Source organism: Triticum urartu, chromosome 7A (assembly GCF_056163025.1).
Source record: "Triticum urartu cultivar PI428250 chromosome 7A, HENAU_Tu73, whole genome shotgun sequence".
In the NCBI taxonomy this organism is placed as follows: domain Eukaryota; kingdom Viridiplantae; phylum Streptophyta; class Magnoliopsida; order Poales; family Poaceae; genus Triticum; species Triticum urartu.
Window position 1 is genome coordinate 700579303 of NC_141879.1, and position 24001 is coordinate 700603303.

At 44.4% G+C, this 24001-nt stretch overlaps 2 protein-coding genes and 1 pseudogene across 2 annotated transcripts; 2 read left to right on the plus strand and 1 right to left on the minus strand.

The window, feature by feature from the left end:
* Positions 1-5043: 5043 nt before the first annotated feature.
* Positions 5044-6008, minus strand: LOC147961771 (uncharacterized; annotated as a pseudogene).
* A 1371-nt stretch (positions 6009-7379) lies between these two features.
* LOC147961772 (lectin 6-like) lies at positions 7380-7868 on the plus strand. Its single transcript, XM_087533935.1, has one exon. The coding sequence runs from the start codon at positions 7380-7382 to the stop codon at positions 7866-7868; it is 489 nt and encodes a 162-aa protein (XP_087390061.1).
* Positions 7380-21925, plus strand: LOC147961773 (putative kinase CHARK). Its single transcript, XM_087533936.1, has 4 exons — positions 7380-7760; positions 12781-13428; positions 13742-14056; positions 21369-21925. Exon 4 carries the CDS (start codon positions 21413-21415, stop codon positions 21923-21925), a length of 513 nt encoding a protein of 170 aa, XP_087390062.1. The 5' UTR covers positions 7380-7760; positions 12781-13428; positions 13742-14056; positions 21369-21412.
* The last annotated feature ends 2076 nt before the right edge of the window (positions 21926-24001 follow it).

A 24001-nucleotide genomic window follows, 5' to 3' on the forward strand; every position in this document is an offset into this window, starting at 1 on the left:
AGCTCTGAGTACTCTTCCCGGTTATTCCTGCACAAATACGTCCATCCACATGACATCCGTACTATCATGGCCAGTTTCGACGTAGTACCTGTTTCCTTGGAACTATCATTATGTTGTACTGTATTAACAAATCTGACTTTCTTTCTTTTTCATATTGTGCAGGATTCAGATTTATGACAAGGACACAAGAAAATTTATAGCGTCCGTTGTGATGATACAAGGGAAGTAAGCATAGATGCGTATTTTGTTCAATGTGATGATACATGGGAGAGCTCGGCCTATGCTGCCAACTGATCTGCGGCGGCGCAGAAGGAAATTTCAAAAGCAGGGCAAGCGAGAGTGACTGTTCTATTGATGGTCAGAGGGAGGGCTTGGCAAGAGAGATTGAGGGAGCTCTACTACCTCGATCTTGGCATAGAACCTGATGGCATCATGCCCAGGTAAGATTCTTCTATGTTCCAATTCTGGCACTCGTTGGTCTTTTACTCTCGGAGCTTACAAAATCTTAGATGCTGCCTACAAAAGACTGAGACACAATATTTTGATTGCAGATTGTATATTCGTCAGTAATATGCAAAGACTAAGTGAGAGACACAATGTTTTGATTGCAATCTTGCAGACAACATCTTGTTCAGCAAGTAGATGCCTTCCTATGCATGTATATCCCGACTGGATTGTAAGCCATTATCGAAATTTACTGGTATTGAAACAGAAGGGCATATGCTCTTAATCTCACCTTTAATCTCAAAATCTACCAGTAGGTTATAACATAAATCTTAGAGATTTTAATGATATGTATTGACCTGCAAGTCTTAACTTTTAATGATATTTTTTAGTACATTGTTCACCTTTTAGTCAACTTCCTTATGGATGTATTTCAAATACAACTTTCCCATGTAGTCAACCTTGAATATTAATTTATTGGAACCATTTAGATTAATTACAAGAAGTAGTCATTATATTTCTACATGGGTTGAAGTGAAGCAAATAAACAATTATCCCATTTAATTCATGTAAAGTTCACATCTGTCATTACTAATAGAGGTGGCACCTTCAAACATGAGAAATTATGCAGTATATCCATTTTATTTTGTATCTAGCATTGTTGCTTACAGTGTAGGCTTTTTTGGGTCTTATGTGGGTGTATGATTTATTGCAGTATAATAAACATAACTGGATGTGTGATTTATATTCACTTTTCTTCCTTCATGCTTTGCTTTTCTTCTCTCTCTCTCTCTCTCTCTCTCTGTGTGTGTGTGCGCGCGCGCTTGTGTGTGCGCGCGTGTGTGCTTGTGTGTGTGTGCGCGTGTTTGTGTTATGCTAGATGGCTCATCCTCACCGTTTGGATTTCTCAAATTGATGCATTATTTTGTATCTCTTAGTTCAGGGACACACCTATTTTGAAAGTACAACAGGTGAATTTAATTTTGAGGAATATCAAGAAGAAATAATACACGCTCCTGAGTTTACCCGTGCAATTTAGCATTATTTAAAACCTACAATGTCCATTTCCTCTAATTATTTCAGAGATCTTACGTGCTCTTCCTGTTGGTATGTGGCTCTGGCTCGAGGTTCGTGTTGGTATGTGGAACAAATTGGTTGCCAACCTGGGACATGAAGAAAATTGCTTTTGTAGACAGGACCAGTGAGATGGATGGCTTATTTACTGATTTTGTGCTTTGATCTGGTTTGGATTTCCTCCGCTGACTTGCTCTTCCTGTGTAGCTCAACGCTGCATCGCTCGGTTCGTTTGCTTGCTTCCTTTGCTTGGCTCAGGGAGGAGAAGGCCAGGACTAGCGACAAGGACCTAAGGGTCTTGCGTCACGGCCTTTGCCCAGAAGGCGAAGACCCAAAACTAAATTCTTTGTTTTTAACTTCCAAAAAATTACATGGTACATAACTATTAGTAGACTTTAGATCTCAACCATTATAATCTAGATCAATTGATCTTTGCCAAGCTTTTTTTTATATGTATACTACAAATTTATTTTCCAATCTACGTACACAAAGTTTTGTTTTAAAGAGCTGAGTAAGTTATAAGAAATAAGCAGGAGTCCGACTTCTCCTTTTGGTATTGAACATAATCACATGTATTTTGATTGGACTCTTCCTTAGGGTCTTCTTTTTTTATTTGGATTCTTTTTTTAGTCTACCATAAGATGGCTACCGAAAACCTTGTGGTTGTCGTGTTAGGCAGCTAAGTTTTTTAATAGAAAGGCATTGATCTATCTATACTTTTTTTTGAGAATGATATGTGACATGTTAAACTATTTGTACATGGTAATATTTATAAGTAACGCCACATTTTTAAATCTCATCTGTTAATATGTGAAATTTATGGTTCAGATATTTTAATCTACGTGGTCAAACATGATGGCTTGTTTGCCTTTTGTTTGAAGTATTTAACACTCCAAATATATGAACATGTTAAACTATTTGCTCTGTATGTAGTCTGCGTTAGAATCTCGAAAAAGACTTATATTTAGGAATGGAGGGATTAGATAGCACCTGTATAAAAACGCTTTCAGGTGTTATCTATCGTTTGTGATGCAGTGCAAAACTGTTCTATATTCTTAAACCACTTTCTTTTATTTTACGCATCAGATGAGTCAGTATAGGTCATTGAATTACATTTTTTTATACATTGCAATTAAAGTGGAATTCAATTTTGTATACATGCATTATGTTTATATATGCAATAAGTAAGTTTTTAAAAAAGCCCATGGCAACGCACGGGCATTCTACTAGTTTTTCTTATGTTAACAATGTTGATACGTGCATGAGAACTGATTGTAGGTTGAAAGTTTTAGAGAAGGCTAATGGTTTGAAGAAACTAATTATGGATGAGTCTCCTTCTGCTTACCATGTTCATTGCTTTCCCATCAACTTAAGTTAACTCTGGTTGTTGTTGCTATAGTCTATAGAGAATGGTGAATGCTTTTCGTTCTTCAAACAACTGCCATCTTTACTGAATGTTTTGGGTTTGTCATGTAAAAAGTTAAAAATGTTTTAAGAAACTCAAGCTGATTATCTCATTGAAGCATTGTAATCATATGAAATTGAAATCGACAAAGGGAAAAACAGGAAATGGGCCTAGGAAGACGATGTGAAACCCGTTGGGATCCCACTCCAAAATTGTGTCACGGGTTATTTCTTTTTACCCTTCAATCCATATAGTTCTTAAAAGGATTGTAGAAGTGTATAATAGTGTTGAGGGTCTTGGAGCTCAAACTATATTGAGAGCATTTGAATCATTCTAGTTTGTTTTCATGTTGCACTTGATGGGAGAATTATTTGGGTACACAGATGGCCTGAGTCAAGCTTTGCAAAAGGAGGGATCAAGATATTACGAATGCCATGGATCTAATTTCTCTCACTAAGCAACACCTGTTGAATCTGCGAGAAGATACTGGGTGGGAATTATTTCTACAAAATGTCAAGTCTTTTTGTCTGAAGCATATGATCAAAGTGCTTGACATGGATGGATTCTATAAGTCAGCTCATAGATCTAATAAGTTATTCAAGAATGTAATGAATCTTCATCGCTTCATATTGATATGTTTTTGGGTCTCATTGATAGGCAACTTCAGGAGCTCAACAATAGGTTTGATGAGGTAAACATCAAATTACTTATTTGTATGGCATTATTCAATCATTTTGATTCATTGACGCTTATGATCAAGAGAAGTTGGTCAAGCTTGCCCCCTTTTATCCTAAGGATTTCTCAAAGACATACATATCGAAATTTCCTTATCAATTGTGAATGTTTATTGCTGATATTCGTAGAGATAAAATATTTAGAAAGGTGAATATTGCTCAACTTTCTGGCACGCTTGTTGAGATAAAGAAGAACATAGCATATGCCATTGTGTATAAGCTTGTCAAGTTGGTGTTAATTCCCCCTGTGGCGGCTGGTAGTGTTGAGAGTGTCTTCTGTTGGATGAATTATGTGAAGAATAAGTTAAGAGCCAAAATGGGGGAACACTATTTAAATGATTGCTTGGTTACTTTTCTTGAGCGTAAATTCTTCATGCAAGTAAAGGAAGACACCATCATTTCTCGCTTCCAAAAGGGTGATCGTAGAGTTATACTACGATTCTCCTTGTTGCAATGTAACTGAATTATTGGAGACATTGTTGTTGTGTTATTTGCGAGGAGGGGACATCGTTGCTACAAAGAAAACATTATAGTTTTGTTATTATTACTAAAACTTTTTAATTTCTTACACTGTTATGTATCAATCTTTTTTATCCTGCACACCCATGTCAGAAATCATGGCTCCGCCACGGGCGTCAGGGGATTTTCGTCTCCCATCATCTCCGCCAAGATTTCGCCTGCACCGACGCAAACGTCGTGCCCCACTTTTGTGTCTGACTAAGACTGACTTATTGAAAACGACCGATTCGAGCATTCCTAGCAAGCCAGACTCTGAATTGATTTAAGAGCAACCCCAACGGGCCGACTCAAACAGATGGCGATTTCGTCCGCTTTTTGTTTGTTTGGGTCGGCCGCCCGCCCGGCGTCCGCCCTGTTTTTCATATGGGTCGGCAGCGCGCCCAACGCGCCGACCCATATTTGCAGGGGTGGCCGGCTGGGCGCCCAATTTTGCATTGCATTCAACAAATTGTGAAATGAAAATTTAACAAACAAAAGAGTCCGCCCAAATAAATAGTATAGTTTTATAGGCCAAATAAAAATAAAAATGTTTCACATAGTTTTATGAACGAATAAAAGAATATACATCTATTGGTTGCCAAGATGAGTCCACATGCTCAACCAAATCATTTTGCAGTTGCACGTGAGTTTCTCAATCACGCATGTCTTCATGAAACTGAGTGAACTGCTCAAATGTTCATGCTCAGGCACAACATTCTCACCCTAAAACTGAAAGCCTTGATCGTACAGACGTTCCGGGCGCTCATCTTCTACGATCATATTGTGCATGATCACACAAGCAGTCATCAACTCCCATAGTTTCTGCGTGCTCCAAGTATTAGCAGGATACCGAACGATGCCGCACCAAAGGCACGCTCGACATCCTTTCTAGCACTCTCTTGCTCTTGGGCAAATCTTTTCCTTTTCTTTCCAACAGGTTTGGGTATTTTCTTTACAATAGTGGTCCACTGAGGATAGATACCGTCACCCAAATAGTACCCTTTGTCGTAGTTGTGGCCGTTGACAGTAAAGTTCACCGGTGGGCTGTTGCCTTCGGCAAGCCTAGTAAACACTGGCGAGCGCTGAAGCACGTTGATATCATTGTGTGATCCAGCCATGCCAAAGAAAGAGTGCCAGATCCAGAGATCTTGAGACGCCACTTGCTCTAGTATGACAGTGCAAGCCCTGACATGTCCCTTATACTGCCCTTGCCAAGCAGAAGGATAGTTCTTCCACTCGTAGTGCATGCAGTCTATGCTGCCAAGCATCCCCGGGAAGCCCCTGCTAGCATTCATCGCCAGCAAACGGGCTGTATCTGCAGCTGTCGGCTCTCTCAAGTACTCAGGATCAAACACAGCAATCACAGCCTTGCAGAACTTATACAGTGACTCTAGGCATGTAGACTCGCTCATACGGACGTACTCGTCAATGAGATCACCGGGCACTCCGTATGCAAGCATTCGGATGGCGGTAGTGCATTTCTGATAAGAGGAGAAACCAATCTTGCCGACGGCATCCTCTTTGCACTCAAAGTAGTCATCATAGCCGACCACTCCCTCTCTAATACGGTTGAAAACATGCCTACTCACACGGAACCGGCGTCGGAATTTGTGATGTTTGAACAACGGGTTTGTTGTATCAAAGTAGTCCTTCTAGAGAAGGAAATGCCCGCTCTCTCAGTTACGATTCAACGCCGGAAGGTGACCCGGAATGGAGCCACGGAACAACGGCCGCTGGTTGTTGAGGTGGTGATGGACCACCACGGCAGCCAATATCTCCTCCTCGTCGTCGGACGACGAATCGTCGGAGTCGCAAAGGAAATTGTGGAAAAAGAACTCGTCGGCGGAGTCCATTTTCGTACCTTGGCAAACTGACGAACAGCTTGCGAGCGTCGAAGAAGGAGATGGCCGGCAAGGGGAGACGCGGCGCCCACAGACCAGCTAGCTGCCCGGCCGGCGTCCGACGAGTGTGACGGCGTCCGACGAGCGTGTCGGTCGTATGTGGTGGGGGCGGCGAGGCGTCTTCTTGGTCGCGGGCGGCTGTGCGGTGGGGGAAGCGGCGTCGGGAACTAGTTTGCTCCCCAGCGGCAGCGGGCGACTGGGGACAGGGGCGGCGTTGCTGGGCGGATGTGGAGGCGGCGGCAGCTGGAAGAGTCGCCGCAAAAATGGGCGGCGGCGGCGGTGACGGAGGAGGTGGGGGGCGAGGGTTGCTTGTTGGCCGGGGGGAGGGAGGCCAATGTGCCATAGACCAGCGGGCCCGGGGACAGGAAGAGGGCGAGCGCGCGCACGTCCATCTTGTGTCCGCGCCGACGCAAATCAGGCTTAAAAATGAGCCGAGAATGAGTCGCTCGCCGACGAAAAACGGACACGCGTCCTTTTGGGTCGGCGCGTTGGACCGCCTTTTCTGTCCACGCCGACCCAAACGAACGGCCGTGAACGAAATAGATCACTTTATTGGAGTTGCTCTAAAGTTCGTGCAAGTGCGAGCTAGCGAGACCTCCCTATATGCAACCAATCATGATTTTCTCGTATCCACACAGCCTGCTTGGGTAATGCAGTCTACCAAACACGAACCAGTAGTATCGATCATTGTGCTATCTTTTCAAGTTGCTGCCTGTGTCCCACTTGTAGCAGTTGTTTATTCATTTTGAGCCACCACTTGTCTAATCCAAATGCACTAGCTTTTTTTTAGTCCATCCAACTGGGCGAATGAAAAACTATATCACGTGAATGGGGCCTACCCCTTTTGGCCCATAGCGCAAAAAAAGACACAAAGAACTCGCTTGGGTCAAGTCGTCCCGACCATTTCAAACTTCCCGGCCCCACGGGCCACTCAGCTCTCTTTTGGTTCATAGAATAGGATTATCGTAGGAATATGAATTTTGTAGGAAATGAGATGACATGTATCTCAAATCCTATGAGTATGAATAGGAAACGAGATGTCATTTGGTTGACACCAAAGAAATTTTTTCATTGAGTCTAGGCTCATTTTTATTTTCCTATGAAATGTGAAGGATAGAAACCAATTCTATGTAGGAATAGGAATCTATTACTATGAACCAAAGGGCTCTAAAGGAAAAAAATCCTATAAGAATTCTATCCTCTAGAATTCCTATGAAATTCCTCCAAACCAAAGGAGGCCTCAATTTGTCCACTTGAAATGCCGATGAGCTACACATCTCCCTTGCACAAGCTTGCCTCCTTCCCAAACACCAAGCCCAAGCAATGGCCTCTCGCCGGCGTCCTAGTCCTACCACCCTAGTCTTCCTGGTGTTGCTATACCTCTACTGGGCGCCGAGCTGCGCCTTCTCGCTCTCCTTCAACCTCAACTTCTCTGATCCCAGTGCCGGTTCATCCATAGACGTCGCCGGCGATGCATTCATCAGCACACCTCCATCGACCCTCGAGCTGACCAGAAATACACGTAGTGCGGGTATTCAGAACAACGTCGGCTGGGCGACCTACGCGCACAAAGTGCCGCTGTGGAGCAACGCCACCGGCGAGATGGCTAGCTTCACCACCACCTTCTCCTTCCAAATCACTCCAGACAAGGACAGCCTGCCGCTCACAGGCGATGGGATGGCCTTCTTCCTCGGCCATTTCCCTGTAAGATTGGAAGCGTTCCTACCCCCTCGAGGGGAGCCGCGTTGGTTTATATTGAGCGGGGCAGAACAGCCCTGCCGTGGCGTACAAGAAGAGAGAACCGATCGCTAGGATTCGGTTGTAACGAGGACTCCTAAACAGCTACGGGAGGGAGAGAGATAGAATAGAGTTGGGATTACAATGTGGAGATAGACATGAATTCTAACACCCTCCCTTAATCTCAACTATTCTATGTTTAGATTCCTCTTGAACTCTTCAAATGGTTTTGCCGGCAGTGCCTTGGAAAACCCATCAGCCACTTGATCTTTGGAAGGGATGAATCGTATCTCAAGTTTCTTTGCTGCAACCCTTTCACGCACAAAGTGAAAATCAATCTCTATATGCTTGGTTCTTGCATGAAACACTGGGTTTGCAGACAAATATGTTGCTCCCAAATTATCACACCATAAGCATGAGATGCGATTCTGCTTGACCCCCATTTCATCCAGTAGTGACTCAATCCAAATGATTTCTGCAGTGGCATTAGCTAAGGATTTGTACTCAGCCTCTGTACTTGACCTTGATATAGTGGCTTGTTTCCTAGCACTCCAAGAAACAAGATTAGGCCCAAAACACTGCAAAGCCTCCAGTTGATTTTCTATCATCACTGCAACCTGCCCAATCAGCATCAGAGGATGCACTCACAAGAGTAGAATTAGAGCGTCTGAAATGCAGTCCTACTTCCATAGTATGTTTGACATATCTTACAATTCTCTTGACAGCTGTCCAATGTGCAGTAGTGGGTGCATGCAGATATTGACAAACTTTGTTAACAGCAAATGAGATATCTGGACGAGTAAGAGTCAAGTACTGCAATGCTCCAACAGTACTTCTATACTTTGTGCTATCTTCCTCATGAAGTGGCTCACCTTCATATGCTGAAAGGTTCTCTGAAGAGGACAACGGTGTAGGTACAGGCTTGCAGTTTTTCATCCCCATACGAGATAGAAGCTCAGTAATATATTTCTCTTGTTTTAGTACTATGCCATCTTGAGTCTTCTTAACCTCGATGCCTAGAAAGAAGTGCAAATCACCTAGATCTTTCAAGGCAAACTTTGAGCTCAAATCATGTAGAAGGGCATTAGTAGCACTTTGTGATGAACTTGCAACTATGATATCATCCACATATATGAGAACAAAGATAACTACTTTTCCCTTGTTATAAATGAACAGAGATGTATCAGCTTTGGAAGCAATAAAACCAAGACATCTCAATTGTGAGCTCAACCTGGAGTACCATGCTCTAGGTGCTTGTTTCAAGCCATAGAGTGCTTTGTGAAGCTTGCACACATAATGTGGTGTTTTCTTACTCTCATATCCTGGTGGTTGTCTCATGAACACCTCCTCTTCCAGAACACCATGCAAAAACGCGTTCTGTACATCTAGCTGTCTCAAGCTCCATCCCCTGGACACAGCAATAGCTAACACAAGTCTTATCGTTGCAGCTTTTACAACCGGACTAAAAGTATCCTCATAGTCTATGCCATAGAGTTGTTTAAAACCCTTTGCAACTAGATGTGCCTTATATCTGTCAATAGAGCCATCTACTTTCTTTTTAATTCTATATACCCACTTGCAATCAATGATATTTTTACCTCTCTGATTAGGCACAAGATGCCACGTTTTGTTCCTCATAAGTGCAGAATATTCCTCATCCATTGCTTTCTTCCATTTAGGGTCACCAAGTGCATCATTCAGTGTCGTTGGTTCCCCTGAAATACATAGCATGCCATACCGTATAGTACCATCAGTTCGTATTTTTGGATTACGTATACCTTTTTGTAATCTGGTCATAACTCGCGAAGGAGCTTCTTGCTGCATGTGTACAGGAATAGAATCCATTGGCGCAGAAGATCCACCTCCTGCTGAATCTGATGGTGATGCAGAAGATCCACTAGACATGTGCGCAGAAGATCCAGTGGACCTTGGTATGGCCCCCTTTCCACTGGATGCCCGGGAAGCCACAGGGCGAGCGGGCACAGGCGATCCCTGCCAGCCTGCATGTGCGCGGAGCACGAGGAAGGGCCGACCGTGCGGCCGGTCCCGCTGGGCCTGCTGTCGGGCGTGCGGCTGGTCCCGCTGGGCCTGCTGTCGGGAGACGCGTCGGCGTGGGAGTGGCCCTCCCAGTAATCTGGGCCATTGCCGCTTAGGACGCGATCCAAGAAGGATCTAGGCGCACGATCCGAGGCCTGGAACCGCGCAGGAGTCCCAGGCACCGCCATATCATCATCGGGATCAGCAGCAGGCTCGTCTTCTTCTGGAGCATGAAATAACACAGCATCTTGGGCTATATTTTCATGATTTTGACCGTTTTGAACGCCGTTTTCTTCAGGAACCTGCACGGGCATAAGAGTAGAGTTGGGACTAGCAGGGTTATCATCATATTGGTCAGTAAAATTGTCTCCCCCGTGATCAAAGTTTCGAAGATGTGATGGAAGAAGGAGAATTTCCTTTCGAAGAAGAGCACCGGCATTGGGATGAAGAGATGCAAAGGGAAACACAGATTCATCGAAGACAACATCTCTGGATATATAAACCCTACCAGTGGAAACATCTAGACATTTAACCCCCTTGTGCATAGGGCTATATCCTAAGAAAACACATTTTTTTGAATGAAACGCGAGTTTGCGTGTGTTGTAGGGTCTAAGATTTGGCCAACATGCACATACAAATATACGGAGAGATGTGTAATCGGGTGTGACACCAAGAAGCCGTGTGATGGGTGTTTCTAGTTTGATAACTTTGCTTGGGAGCAAGTTAATAAGATATGTAGCAGTTAGAAAAGCTTCATCCCAGAACTTGAGTGGCATGGATGCATTTGCTAGTAATGTGAGTCCTACATCAACAACATGACGGTGCTTTCTTTCAGCTGATCCGTTTTGTTGGTGGGCATGAGGGCAAGAGACATGATGCGAAATACCAAGTTTTTGAAAGAAGGAATTTAGCTTCTCATACTCACCACCCCAGTCAGTCTGCATAGCAATGATCTTAGAGTTCAGTTTGCGTTCAACAAGATTTTGGAAGTTGATGAAAACTTGAAAGACATCATACCGCTTCTTCAATAAGTAAATCCAAGTAAATTTACTATAATCATCAATGAAGCTTACATAATAGGAAAATCTACCAACTGAAGTAGGGGCTGGCCCCCATACATCTGAAAAAATAAGTTGCAATGGAGCGGTAGATACACTAGTAGAAATAGAATAAGGTAACTGATGACTTTTGGCCTGTTGGCACGGATCACAAACTGACTCAACACTAGACTCATATGAGAGTTTATTTTTGCTAAGAACATATCTAACAATAACTGAAGATGGATGACCTAAACGACTATGCCACTTTGCTGAAGATGGCTTAGTGACGACATATGCTTGTTTATTGGACCATGATGATGATGATGATGATGATATGAGTGGATAGAGACCTCCCACGCACCGTCCTCTAAGAATGATTCTCCTCGTGGCTAGGTCCTTTACCAAGAAAAAGAAAGGATAAAACTCTATAAGAACATTGTTGTCAAGAGTGAATCGATGAACAGAAACAAGGTTTTTGGATGTTTCAGGAACATGTAAGATATTTTTCAAGTGCAAATTTTTTACGGGGTTTTTGACAATTGAACTACCAATATGTAAGATTTCCATACCAGAACCACTCGCCGTGTGGATTTGGTCGCGTCCATTGTATCTCTCCCGCATGGTCAGCTTGTCAAGCTCTCCGGTAATGTGGTTTGTAGCTCCGGTGTCAGCATACCAATTTGTATCCACACCGTAGGAGACAGCATGTGCCCCCTTCTCCTCCTGATCGTTTTCTTCATAGCGCCACCAAGATGAGCGTGCACCCCCTGGATGATGTTTGAGACAAATCTGGCATTCAGGATAGTCATGCTGTTGCTGTTGTTCACGCCTTTGTTGCTGTTGTTGTCGAGGGCGCCCTCTGTTTCCGCCGCCGCTACCTGCAGGAGAGGGCTAACGATCACCACGGCCGCGCCCCCTTCCTCCTCGCCCGTGATAGGATCTCCCGCGGGTCTGTCCACGGCCTCTATATGCCGCGTTTGCAGATGTGTGGAAACTCCCTGATGACGAGTCACCTAACATCTCCATCCTTTGATCAAAAGCGGAGATTTGGGCAAAGAGGTCATCTGGTGTGATCTGATTCTTGACAGCTCCTATTGCCGCAACTACTGGATCATAATCGCGATCAAGGACTGCAAGAATATAGTCAACCATCTCTGGATCTGACACCGGGCAGCCAGCAGCGGCCAACTCATCTGCAAGGTTCTTCATCTTCGCCATGAAGACAGAGCTTGACATGGAGCCCTTCTTGGTTGTGGTGATTGCAATTCTCAGGTTTGTGATCCTGGATTGGGACTGAGAGGCGAAGAGAGTTGTTACCGTTGTCCAAAGCTCGAAGGTTGATTCCTTCCCGACAACTTGTCCAAGGATTTCTGGTGTCATGGAGTTGAGCAAGTATGAGAGGACCTGTTGATCTTTGGCGATCCATGGCCCATACAGCGGGTTCGGCTCCATGGCCGAAGTCTTGTCCGCCTTGGTGATCTCCACCATCTTGGGTGGGGCAGCGTCGTAGTTGTCCAATAGCCCAGTAACTTGCGCACCTCGCAGGACTGGGAGTACTTGCGTTCTCCAGAGGATGAAGTTTCCTCTCGCAAGTTTCTCTGATGGAGGCGCACCGAGGTTGAGGGCGACTCCTGTTGACGATGACATGAGGGCGACACCGACGTGCTTCTGGTTCGATTTTTTTTGTGGCTAGATGTGGGAAGAGGTCGCTCTGATACCATGTCAGATTGGAAGCGTTCCTACTCCCTCGAGGGGAGCCGCGTTGGTTTATATTGAACGAGGCAGAACAGCCCTGCCGTGGCATACAAGAAGAGAGAACCGATCGCTAGGATTCGGTTGTAACGAGGACTCCTAAACAGCTACGGGAGGGAGAGAGTTATAATAGAGTTGGGATTACAATGTGGAGATAGACATGAATTCTAACATTCCCTTCGGCGATCCCGTGGGAAAGCTACGGCGGCAGCCTCGGCCTCCTCCTCACCAACACTAACGGTACAGGCGACAATCGAATCGTGGCCGTCGAGTTCGACACTTTCTTCAACACGCGGTATGGAGATATCAACGGGAACCATGTCGGCGTCGACATCAACTCTGTCAACTCCACGGCATCCACGAGCACGACGAGACAGGGCAAGAACCTCACGTCGCTCCATGTTATGGAAGCCACCATCAAGTACCAGAATGAATCCAAGATGCTGGCCCTTGACCTCCTCATCGACGATGCCTTGTACCAGGTCAATGCGACCGTCAATCTGAGAAGATACTTACCAGAGGAGGTTGCCGTGGGCTTCTCTGCGGCGACTGGCGACATCGCCGAGCTGCACCAGATACTGTCATGGCCATTCAGTTCCACTTTGCAGCTTGAATCAAAGAAGGAAGCACGTCCACCTGCTCAACCTCTCTCGATTCCAAGTTTTCCATACTAGTTCCTCTGCTTTTTTTGTTGGTCTATGCGGCGACACAAAAGAAGAAGAGAAAACAATGAGGACAGCGAAGAAGAGTGTGACGACAGAGCTGAGGTCGAGAGAGGTGTGGCTGCCGGCGGCCCTCGACGGTACATGTATTCCGCCTGGTTCCCGCGTTTCTCGCTACCTGGCGAGAAAGGTGCGTACCGAGCAAAAAAAATCAAATTTTTTGAATTTCAACGGTGATAGTCTGGTCAACTAGGGACAGAAACTAGGGAGAACCTACCACCACGTCAACAGCAACGTCTTGAACTAGTTGAGCTCAGTGCTAATATATTCCTAGCTCAGAAAATTTTGAATTCAAATTGTATTTAAAAATTCAAGCGGTATTTTCTCAAAATTTCTCGGTAACCACGTTTCTCGCCCACCCTCGGTATTTTCTTGGGATCCGGTAGCCAAAACGTTGATGTACCACGAGCTGGTCACGGCAACGAGTAGCTTCGTGGAGGAGGAGAAACTCGGGCGAGGCGGCTTCGGGAGCGTTTACAGGGGTCACCTCACACTCACACTCGAAGGCGCCGTCGGAGGTGACCAAGACCGTCGAGTGGTGGAGGTGAAGGTGCTGTCAGCAGAGTCGTCATCCCAGGGGAGGAAGGAGTTCGAGGCAGAGGTGAGGATCATCAGCAAACTCAATCATCGCAACCTTGTCCAACTGTTGGGTTGGTGCGACAGCCGCAAGGGGCTTCTCCTTGTCTACGAGCTTGTCGCCGAGAGCACCCTAGTGATACATCTCCAACGTATCTATAATTTTTGATTGCTCCATGCTATATTATATACTGTTTTGGACATTATTGGGCTTTATTATCCACTTTTATATTATTTTTGGGACTAACCTATTAACCGGAGGCCCAGCCCAGAATTGCTGTTTTTTTGCCTATTTTAGGGTTTCGAAGAAAAGGAATATCAAATGGAGTCCAAACGGAATGAAACCTTCGGGAACGTAATTTTCTCAACGAACAAGACCCAGGAGACTTGGACCCTATGTCAAGACACAAAAGAGGAGGCCACGAGGTAGGGGGCACGCCTACCCTCCCCAGGCGCGCCCTCCACCCTTTTGGGCCCCCTGTTGCTCCACCGACGTACTCCTTCCTCCTATATATACCTACGTACCCCCAAACGATCAGATTGGGAGCCAAAAACCTAATTCCACCGCCACAACTTTCTATATCCATGAGATCCCATCTTGGGGCCTGTTCCGGAGCTCCACCGGAGGGGGCATCGATCACGGAGGGCTTCTACATCATCACTGTAGCCCCTCCGATGAAGTGTGAGTAGTTTACCTCAGACCTACGGGTCCATAGTTATTAGCTAGATGACCTCTTCTCTCTTTTTGGATCTCAATACAATATTCTCCCCCTCTCTTATGGAGAACTATTCGATGTAATCTTCTTTTTGCGGTGTGTTTGTTGAGACCGATGAATTGTGGGTTTATGATCAAGTCTATCTATGAACAATATTTGAATCTTCTCTGAATTCTTCTATGTATGATTGGTTATCTTTGCAAGTCTCTTCGAATTATCAGTTTAGTTTGGCCTACTAGATTGATCTTTCTTGCAATGGGAGAAGTGCTTAGCTTTGGGTTCAATCTTGCGGTGTCCTTTCCCAGTGGCAGTAGGGGCAGCAAGGCACGTATTGTATTGTTGCCATCGAGGATAACAAGATGGGGTTTTCATCATATTGCATGAGTTTATCCCTCTACATCATGTCATCTTGCTTAAGGCATTACTCTGTTTTTAACTTAATACTCTAGATGCATGCTGGATAGCGGTCGATGAGTGGAGTAATAGTAGTAGATGCAGGCAGGAGTCGGTCTACTTGTCTCGGACGTGATGCCTATATACATGTTCATACCTAGATATTCTTATAACTATGCTCAATTCTGTCAATTGCTCAGCAGTAATTTGTTCACCCACCATGGAATACTTATGCTCTTGAGAGAAGCCACTAGTGAAACCTATGGCCCCTGGGTCTATCTTCTTCAAATTAATCTCCTACTACTTAGTTATTTACTTTGCTTTTTTACTTTGCCTTTATTTTACTTTGCATATTTATCACAAAAATACCAAAAATATTATCTTATCATATCTATCAGATCTCACTCTCGTAAGTGGCTGTGTAGGGATTGACAACCCCTTATCGCGTTGGTTGCGAGGATTTATTTGTTTTGTGCAGGTACGAGGGACTTGCGCGTAGCCTCCTACTGGATTGATACCTTGGTTCTCAAAAACGGAGGGAAATACTTACGCTACTTTGCTGCATCATTCCTTCCTCTTCCGAGAAAACCAACGCAGTGCTCAAGAGGTAGCAAGAAGGATTTCTGGCGCCGTTGCCGAGGAGGTCTACGCAAAAGTCAATATACCAAGTACCCATCACATACCCTTATCTCCCACATTACATTATTTGTCATTTGCCTCTCATTTTCCTCTCCCCCACTTCACCCTTGCCGTTTTATTCGCCCTCTCTCTCTATCCTCCCTCTCTTTCTCTACTTGCCTCTTTTTGCCCGCTTGCTTTTTGTTTGCTTGTGTGTTAGTTTGCTTGCTTGTCACGATGGCTCTACCTAAATTTGGTGATCTTCACCTTAAAAGATTAGAAGAGATCCGAAGCAATGTCAGGAACAAATTTTTTTATGAGTTTTATGAATAAAGAGCTTGATGATATGTCTAAAGAATTCGATGGTTTGAGATCCCAAATTTCTTGTCTTGAAAAGTTGACCGCTGAAATTTCGGATAAGCAAGCCACCTTAGTTAATAGGATGGCCGCTAAACCGGATTACTATGAAAATAAAGACGAAGATCTAAAAGTTATTGATGTGTCCCCTATTAAATCTTTGTTTTGCAATATGAATCTTGATAATTATGGGACTGAATATGATCCACCTTTACCTAGAAGGCGTTCCAAGAATTCAGAATTTTTTGATCTTGATGCTAAAATTGATAAAAGTGGGATTGAAGAAATTAAAACCCTAGATGTTGCTAAACCCACTATTATGGATTTCAAGGAATTTAACTATGAAAATTGCTCTTTGATTGATTGTATTTCCTTGTTACAATCCGTGCTAAATTCTTCTCATGCTTACAGTCAAAATAAAGCGTTTACTAAACATATCGTTGATGCCTTGATGTAGTCTTATGAAGAAAAACTTGAATTGGAAGTTTCTATCCCTAGAAAACTTTATGATGAGTGGGAACAAACTACTAAAATTAAAATTAAAGATCATGAATGCTATGCTTTATGTGATTTGGGTGCTAGTGTCTCCACGATTCCAAAGAGTTTGTGTGATTTGTTAGGTTTCCGTGATTTGGATGATTGCTCTCTAAACTTGCACCTTGCAGATTCCACTATTAAGAAACCTATGGGAAGAATTAATGATGTTCTTATTGTTACAAATAGGAATTATGTGCCCGTAGATTTTATTGTTCTTGACATAGATTGCAATTCTTCATGTCCTATTATTCTTGGTAGACCTTTCCTTAGAACGATTGGTGCAATTATTGATATGAAGGAAGGAAATATTAGATTCCAATTTCTATTAAGGAAAGGCATGGAACACTTTCCTAGAAAGAAAATTAAATTACCTTATGAATCTATTATGAGAGCCACTTATGGATTGCCTACCAAAGATGGCAATACCTAGATCTATCCTTGTTTGTTATGCCTAGCTAGGGGCGTTAAACGATAGCGGTTGTTGGGAGGCAACCCAATTTTATTTTTATTCCTTGATTTTTGCTCCTGTTTAGTAATAAATAATTTATATAGCCTCTGTTTTGGTTGTGTTTTTTGTGTTTAATTAGTGATTGTGCCAAGTAGAACCATTGGGAAGACTTGGGGAAAGTCTTGTTACACTTGCTGTAAAAAACAGAAACTTTAACGCTCATGAGAACTGCTGCGATTTTTATTTGGTAGTGATATTTAGTTAATTCTTTTTGAAGATGATTAATATATAAATTCCTCATGTCCAGCAATTTATTTTAGAATTTTTGGAGTTCCAGATCTTGCGCTAGCCACAGATTACTACAGACTGTTCTGTTTTTGACAGATTCTGTTTTTCGTGTGTTGTTTGCTTATTTTGATGAATCTATGACTAGTAAAATAGTTTATAAACCATAGAGAAGTTGTAATACAGTAGTTATGACAAAAATATAAATAAATAATGAGTTCATTACAGTACCTTGAAGTGGTCTTTTATTTTCTTTTGCTAACGGAGCTCACGAGATTTTCTACTTTAAGTTTTGTGTTATGAAGTTTTCAAGTTTTGGTTAAAGATTTGATGGATTATGGAACAATGAGTGGCAAGAGCCTAAGCTTGGGGATGCCCATGGCACCCCCAATATAATCTAAGGACACCTAAAAGCCAAAGCTTGGGGATGCCCCGGAAGGCATCCCCTCTTTCGTCTACTTCTATCGGTAACTTTACTTGGAGCTATATTTTTATTCGCCACATGATATGTGTTTTGCTTGGAGCGTCTTGTATGATTTGAGTCTTTATCTTTTCGTTTACCACAATCATCCTTGCTGTACACACCTTTTTAGAGAGCCATACATGATTTGGAATTTGTTAGAATACTCTATGTGCTTCGCTTATATCTTTTGAGTTATGTAGTTTTGCTCTAGTACTTCACTTATATCTTTTAGAGCACGGTGGTGGATTTGTTTTATAGAAACTATTGATCTCTCATGCTTCACTTATATTATTTTGAGAGTCTTAAATAGCATGGTAATTTGCTTAAAGTCTTAATATGCTTGGTACACAAGATTAATAATAAAACTTTCTTATGAGTGTGTTGAATACTATGAGAAGTTTGATACTTGATAATTGTTTTGAGATGTGAAGATGGTGATATTAAAGTTAAGCTAGTTGAGTAGTTGTGAATTTGAGAAATACCTGTGTTAAAGTTTGTGATTCCCGTAGCATGCACGTATGGTGAACCGTTATGTGATGAAGTCGGAGCATGATTTATTTTTTGATTTTCTTCCTTATGAGTGGCGGTCGGGGAGGAGCGATGGTCTTTTCCTACCAATCTATCCCCCTAGGAGCATGCTCATAATACTTTGCTTTGATAACTTGTAGATTTTTGCAATAAGTATATGAGTTCAGTCCATGGATTATACGCACTTTTCTCACCCTTCCACCTTTGCTAGCCTCTCTAATACCGCGCAACTTTCGCCGGTATTATACACCCACCATATACCTTCCTCAAAACAGCCACCATACTTACCTATTATGGCATTTCCATAGCCATTCCGAGATATATTGCCATGCAACTTTCCACTGTTCCGTTTATTATGACACACTCCATCATTGTCATATTACTTAGCATGATCATGTAGTTGACATCGTATTTGTGGCAAAGCCACCCTTCATAATTCTTTCATACATGTCACTCTTGATTCATTGCATATCCCGGTACACCGCCGGAGGCATTCATATAGAGTCATATTTTGTTCTAAGTATCGAGTTGTAATTGTTGAGTTGTAAGAAAAATAAAAGTGTGATGATCATCATTATTAGAGCATTGTCCCAGTGAGGAAAGGATCATGGAGACTATGATTCCCCCACAAGTCGGGATGAGACTTCGGACGAAAAATAAAAAAAAGGAGAAAGAAAAGAGGCCATAAAAAAGGAGAAAAGGCCAAAATAAAAAAATGAGAGAAAAAGAGAGAAGGGGCAATGCTACTATCCTTTTACCACACTTGTGCTTCAAAGTAGCACCATGATATTCATGATAGAGAGTCTCCTATGTTATCACTTTCATATACTAGTGGGAATTTTTCATTATAGAACTTGGCTTGTATATTCCAATGACGGGCTTCCTCAAAATGCCCTAGGTCTTCATGAGCAAGCAAGTTGGATGCACACCCACTTAGTTTCTTTTTGAGCTTTCATATACTTATAGCTCTAGTGCATCCGTTGCATGGCAATCCCTACTCACTCACATTGATATCTATTGATGGGCATCTCCATAGCCCGTTGATATGCCTAGTTTATGTGAGACTATCTTCTCCCTTTTTGTCTTCTGCACAACCACCATTCTATTCCACCTATAGTGCTATGTCCATGGCTCACGCTCATGTATTGCGTGGAGATTGAAAAAGTTAGAGAACACCAAAAGTATGAAACGATTGCTTGGCTTGTCATCGGGGTTGTGCATGATTTAAATATTTTGTGTGGTGAAGATGGAGCATAGCAAGACTATATGATTTTGTAGGGATAACTTTCTTTGGCCATGTTATTTTGAGAAGACATAATTGCTTTGTTAGTATACTTGAAGTATTATTATTTTTATGTCAATATTAAACTTTTGTCTTGAATCTTTCGGATCTGAATATTCATACCACAATTAAGAAGAATTACATTAAAATTATGCCAAGTAGCACTCCACATCAAAAATTCTGTTTTTATCATTTACCTACTCGAGGACGAGCATGAATTAAGCTTGGGGATGCTTGATACGTCTCCAATGTATCTATAATTTTTGATTGCTCCATGCTATATTATCTACTCTTTTGGACATTATTCGGCTTTATTATCTACTTTTATATTATTTTTGGGACTAACCTATTAACCGGAGGCCCAGCCCAGAATTGCTGTTTTTTTGCCTATTTTAGGGTTTCGAAGAAAAGGAATATCAAACGGAGTCCAAATGGAATGAATCCTTCGGGAACGTAATTTTCTCAATGAACAAGACCGAGGAGACTTGGACACTACGTCAAGACACAAAAGAGGAGGCCACGAGGTAGGGGCGTGCCTACCCCCCCCCCCCAGGCGCGCCCTCCACCCTCGTGGGCCCCCTGTTGCTCCACCGACGTACTCCTTCCTCCTATATATACCTACGTACCTCCAAACGATCAGATACGGAGCCAAAAACCTAATTCCACGGCCGCAACTTTCTGTATCCACGAGATCCCATCTTGCGGTCTGTTCCGGAGCTCCGCCGGAGGGGGCATCGATCATGGAGGGCTTCTACATCATCACCATAGCCCCTCCGATGAAGTGTGAGTAGTTTACCTCAGACCTACGGGTCCATAGTTATTAGCTAGATGGCTTCTTCTCTCTTTTTGGATCTCAATAAAATGTTCTCCCCCTCTCTTGTGGAGAACTATTCGATGTAATCTTCTTTTTGCGGTGTGTTTGTTGAGAGCGATGAATTGTGGGTTTATGATCAAGTCTATCTATGAACAATATTTGAATCTTCTCTGAATTCTTTTATGTATGATTGGTTATCTTTGCAAGTCTCTTCAAATTATCAGTTTGGTTTGGCCTACTAGATTGATCTTTCTTGCAATGGGAGAAGTGCTTAGCTTTGGGTTCAATCTTGCGGTGTCCTTTCCCAGTGACAGTAGGGGCAACAAGGCACGTATTGTATTGTTGCCATCGAGGATAACACGTTGGGGATTTCGTCATATTGCATGAGTTTATCCCTCTACATCATGTCATCTTGCTTAAGCCATTACTCTGTTTTTAACTTAATACTCTAGATGCATGCTGGATAGCCGTCGATGAGTGGAGTAATAGTAGTAGATGCAGCCAGGAGTCGGTCTACTTGTCTCGGACGTGATGCCTATATACATGATCATACCTAGATATTCTCATAACTATGCTTAATTCTGTCAATTGCTCAACAGTAATTTGTTCACCCACCGTAGAATACTTATGCTCTCGAGAGAAGCCACTAGTGAAACCTATGGCCCCCGGGTCTATCTTCATCATATTAATCTCCTACTACTTAGTTATTTCCTTCGATTTTTTACTTTACCTTTATTTTACTTTGCATCTTTATCACAAAAATACCAAAAATATTATCTTATCATATCTATCAGATCTCACTCTCGTAAGTGGCCGTGTAGGGATTGACAACACCTTATCGCGTTGGTTGCGAGGATTTATTTGTTTTGTGCAGGTACGAGGGACTTGCGCGTAGCCTCCTATTTGATTGATACCTTGGTTCTAAAAAACCGAGGGAAATACTTACGCTACTTTGCTGCATCATCCCGTCCTCTTCGGGGAAAACCAACGCAGTGTTCAAGAGGTAGCACCTAGACATGCACCTCTATAGCAAGGACGACACATATTTGACATGGCCGCAGAGGTACGGCATCATCGTCGTCCCGGGATCGGCGTTGCGCTACCTCCACGGGAGTGGGAGCAGTGCATCGTCCACGGCGACATCATGCTCGACTCGTCGCTGAGCACCAAGCTCGGGGACTTCGGGTTGGCCCGGCTCATCGACCACGGCGCTGGGTTAATGCAAACCACGAAGGCCGTGCTCGGCACCGTCGGGTACATCGACCCGGAGTTCGTCAACACGCACCGGCCCAACACCGAGTCGGATGTGTACAGCTTCGGCGTCGTCCTCCTGGAGAGCGCCTCCAGCCAACGGCCGATGATCGAGACCGCGGAGAGGTCCTTCACGCTGCTCAGCTGGGTGTGGGGCCTGTACGGGAGAAACACCATCCTTGACGTGGCGGACGAGCAGCTGAGGGGCGACGAGGTGGACGAGCGGTGGATGGAGCGGGTGCTGGTCGTCGGGCTCTGGTGCGGCAGGAACGTCCATCCCCGATCATCTAAGTCGTGGAGGCCCGGGAGATAGCCTGCACATCGGGGCACCGAGGGATGTGTAGGTGTTGCCATGGCCGCGCCGAGTCCATTCTTTGCATCCAAAGCCAGCGCACGTGTAGTGAGATGCCCGGTGGAGATCCAGGATCCCGAGTCCCCCAAGCAAGATCGGCCGGTAGCTAGTTGACAAGGCAATGTCCGCTGCTGGTGTCTTTTCGGCCATACCAAAGGAAGTTGTGGATGAGCTTGTTAATTTTCTTGAGCACACAAGGGTTGAAAGCCACAACAAGGAGAGTATGCACGGGGATGGTGGACAACATGTAGCGGCAGAGCACCAAACGGTCGCCGCGAGACATCATGAATGCCCACCACGGGGATAGGCCATGATTGAGCTTATTGATCAGGGGCTATAACGCGGCGGTGCTGACCTTGCGGATGGACAGGGAAATCCCGAGGTAGGGGTCGGAATATCCCGGAGCAGCCAGTCAAAGTTGTTGGCGATCGGGTGTGGTCCGAGGGCGCGCACACTGGATGGGAGAGGCCATTCACTTGGGGAAGTTGGTGCGCAGCCCAGACACCGCGCCGAAGAGTTGTAGGATCGTGAAGATGTCCGTGAGGTCTTGTTTCTCGTGGTGGAAGAAAAGCACCACGTCGTTGGCATAGAGAGATACGCTTCAGGCCATATGTCGCGTGGTCAGCTGCTGGAGAAATCCCGTCGTTGACGACACTACAGATGAGGCTATTAAGGGTGTCGATGATCATCACAAGGAGCATGGGGGAAATGGGCCCCCCTTGACGCAGTCCTTGGCGATGGTGCACAGGAGGTCCTTGGATGCCGTTGATGAGGATGCATGTGCTCGCGGTGCCAAGGAAGGTGCATATCCATTGGCACCAGCGGTGACTGAAGCTATGTTGTAATGTCACGAGGAGGAAGGCCCGGGATATCGAGTCAAAATCACGAGCTATGTCAAGGTTGAGTATGTTGCGGGGGTGTTTGAGGTTATGAAGTTGCCGTGCGGTCTGCTGCACGAGCAAAAAGTTGTTGTGGATTGATATCACGGTGATGAATGCACTCTGGTTCATAGAGATCATGTCACCAAGGCACGGCGCCAAGGGAGAGCACCTTGGCAAATAACTCGGCAAAAATGTGAATTAAGTTGATGGGGGGGGGGGTACTCCGAGAGTGTTCTGGCATTGGTCTTCTTAGGGAGAAGTGTGAGTAGCGCCTGTTAAGCCATTGGAAGCCATGGCTATTAAGGGCATATAGAAGGCGGGGTTTGTGTCGCCGGCCTTGAGAAAGTTGAAGCATGTGCACTATCTGGCAATGTACTTGTAAAGGGATGCCAGACCAATGTAGACACCCTTGAGATGGCGCCAAAGTGATGCCACTGCAGGGGAGAGCTGGCGGATATCCCAAGCAGCATCGAAGCGTGCAATAAGCTCTCGCATGATAGAAAGCTGGGGCGAGATGTTGCCCACAATCTTGGAGCTCCAACGTTGGAGTTGCTTGGCCATGGCGCGAAGCCGTGCGAAGATACGACGGAAGGGATCGGACTCATGAGAGGAGCTATCCCACGCCTCGGCGACGACCTCATGGTACCCTGGCAGCTTGTGCTAGAACCTCTCGAAGTGAAAGCGGTGAGGGGCCGCGGATTTAGGCATCGAGTCAATGAGGAGAGGCGCGTGATCAGATGCAGCCGAAGTGAGGCATCACAACATGGAGTGAGGGTGTTGAATTTCCCAGCCTGCGGTACAAATGACCAGGTTGATGCACTATAAGGTAGGGAGCTCATGCTCGTTAGACTATGTGTAACGGCGACCGTGGAGGTAGATATCAGAGAAGCTCCTCGTTTAGCAATGAAATGTGGGAAGTGCTGCATGGTGGCCTGGTGAAGGTTTGATCTGTTCTTGTCCTCGGGCCTGATGATCATGTTGAAGTTGCCCCCGAGGAGCATGGGTCGGTGCATGAAGATCACATATCATGGAGATCACCAAGGAAGGTGATCTTGTCGGCCTCGGCTTGGGGGCCATAAACCCCGGTCAACCACCAATGTGGCCTTTCGTCACGCCAGGTGACATGCACGTTGATGAAATAATCTCCAATCGTCGG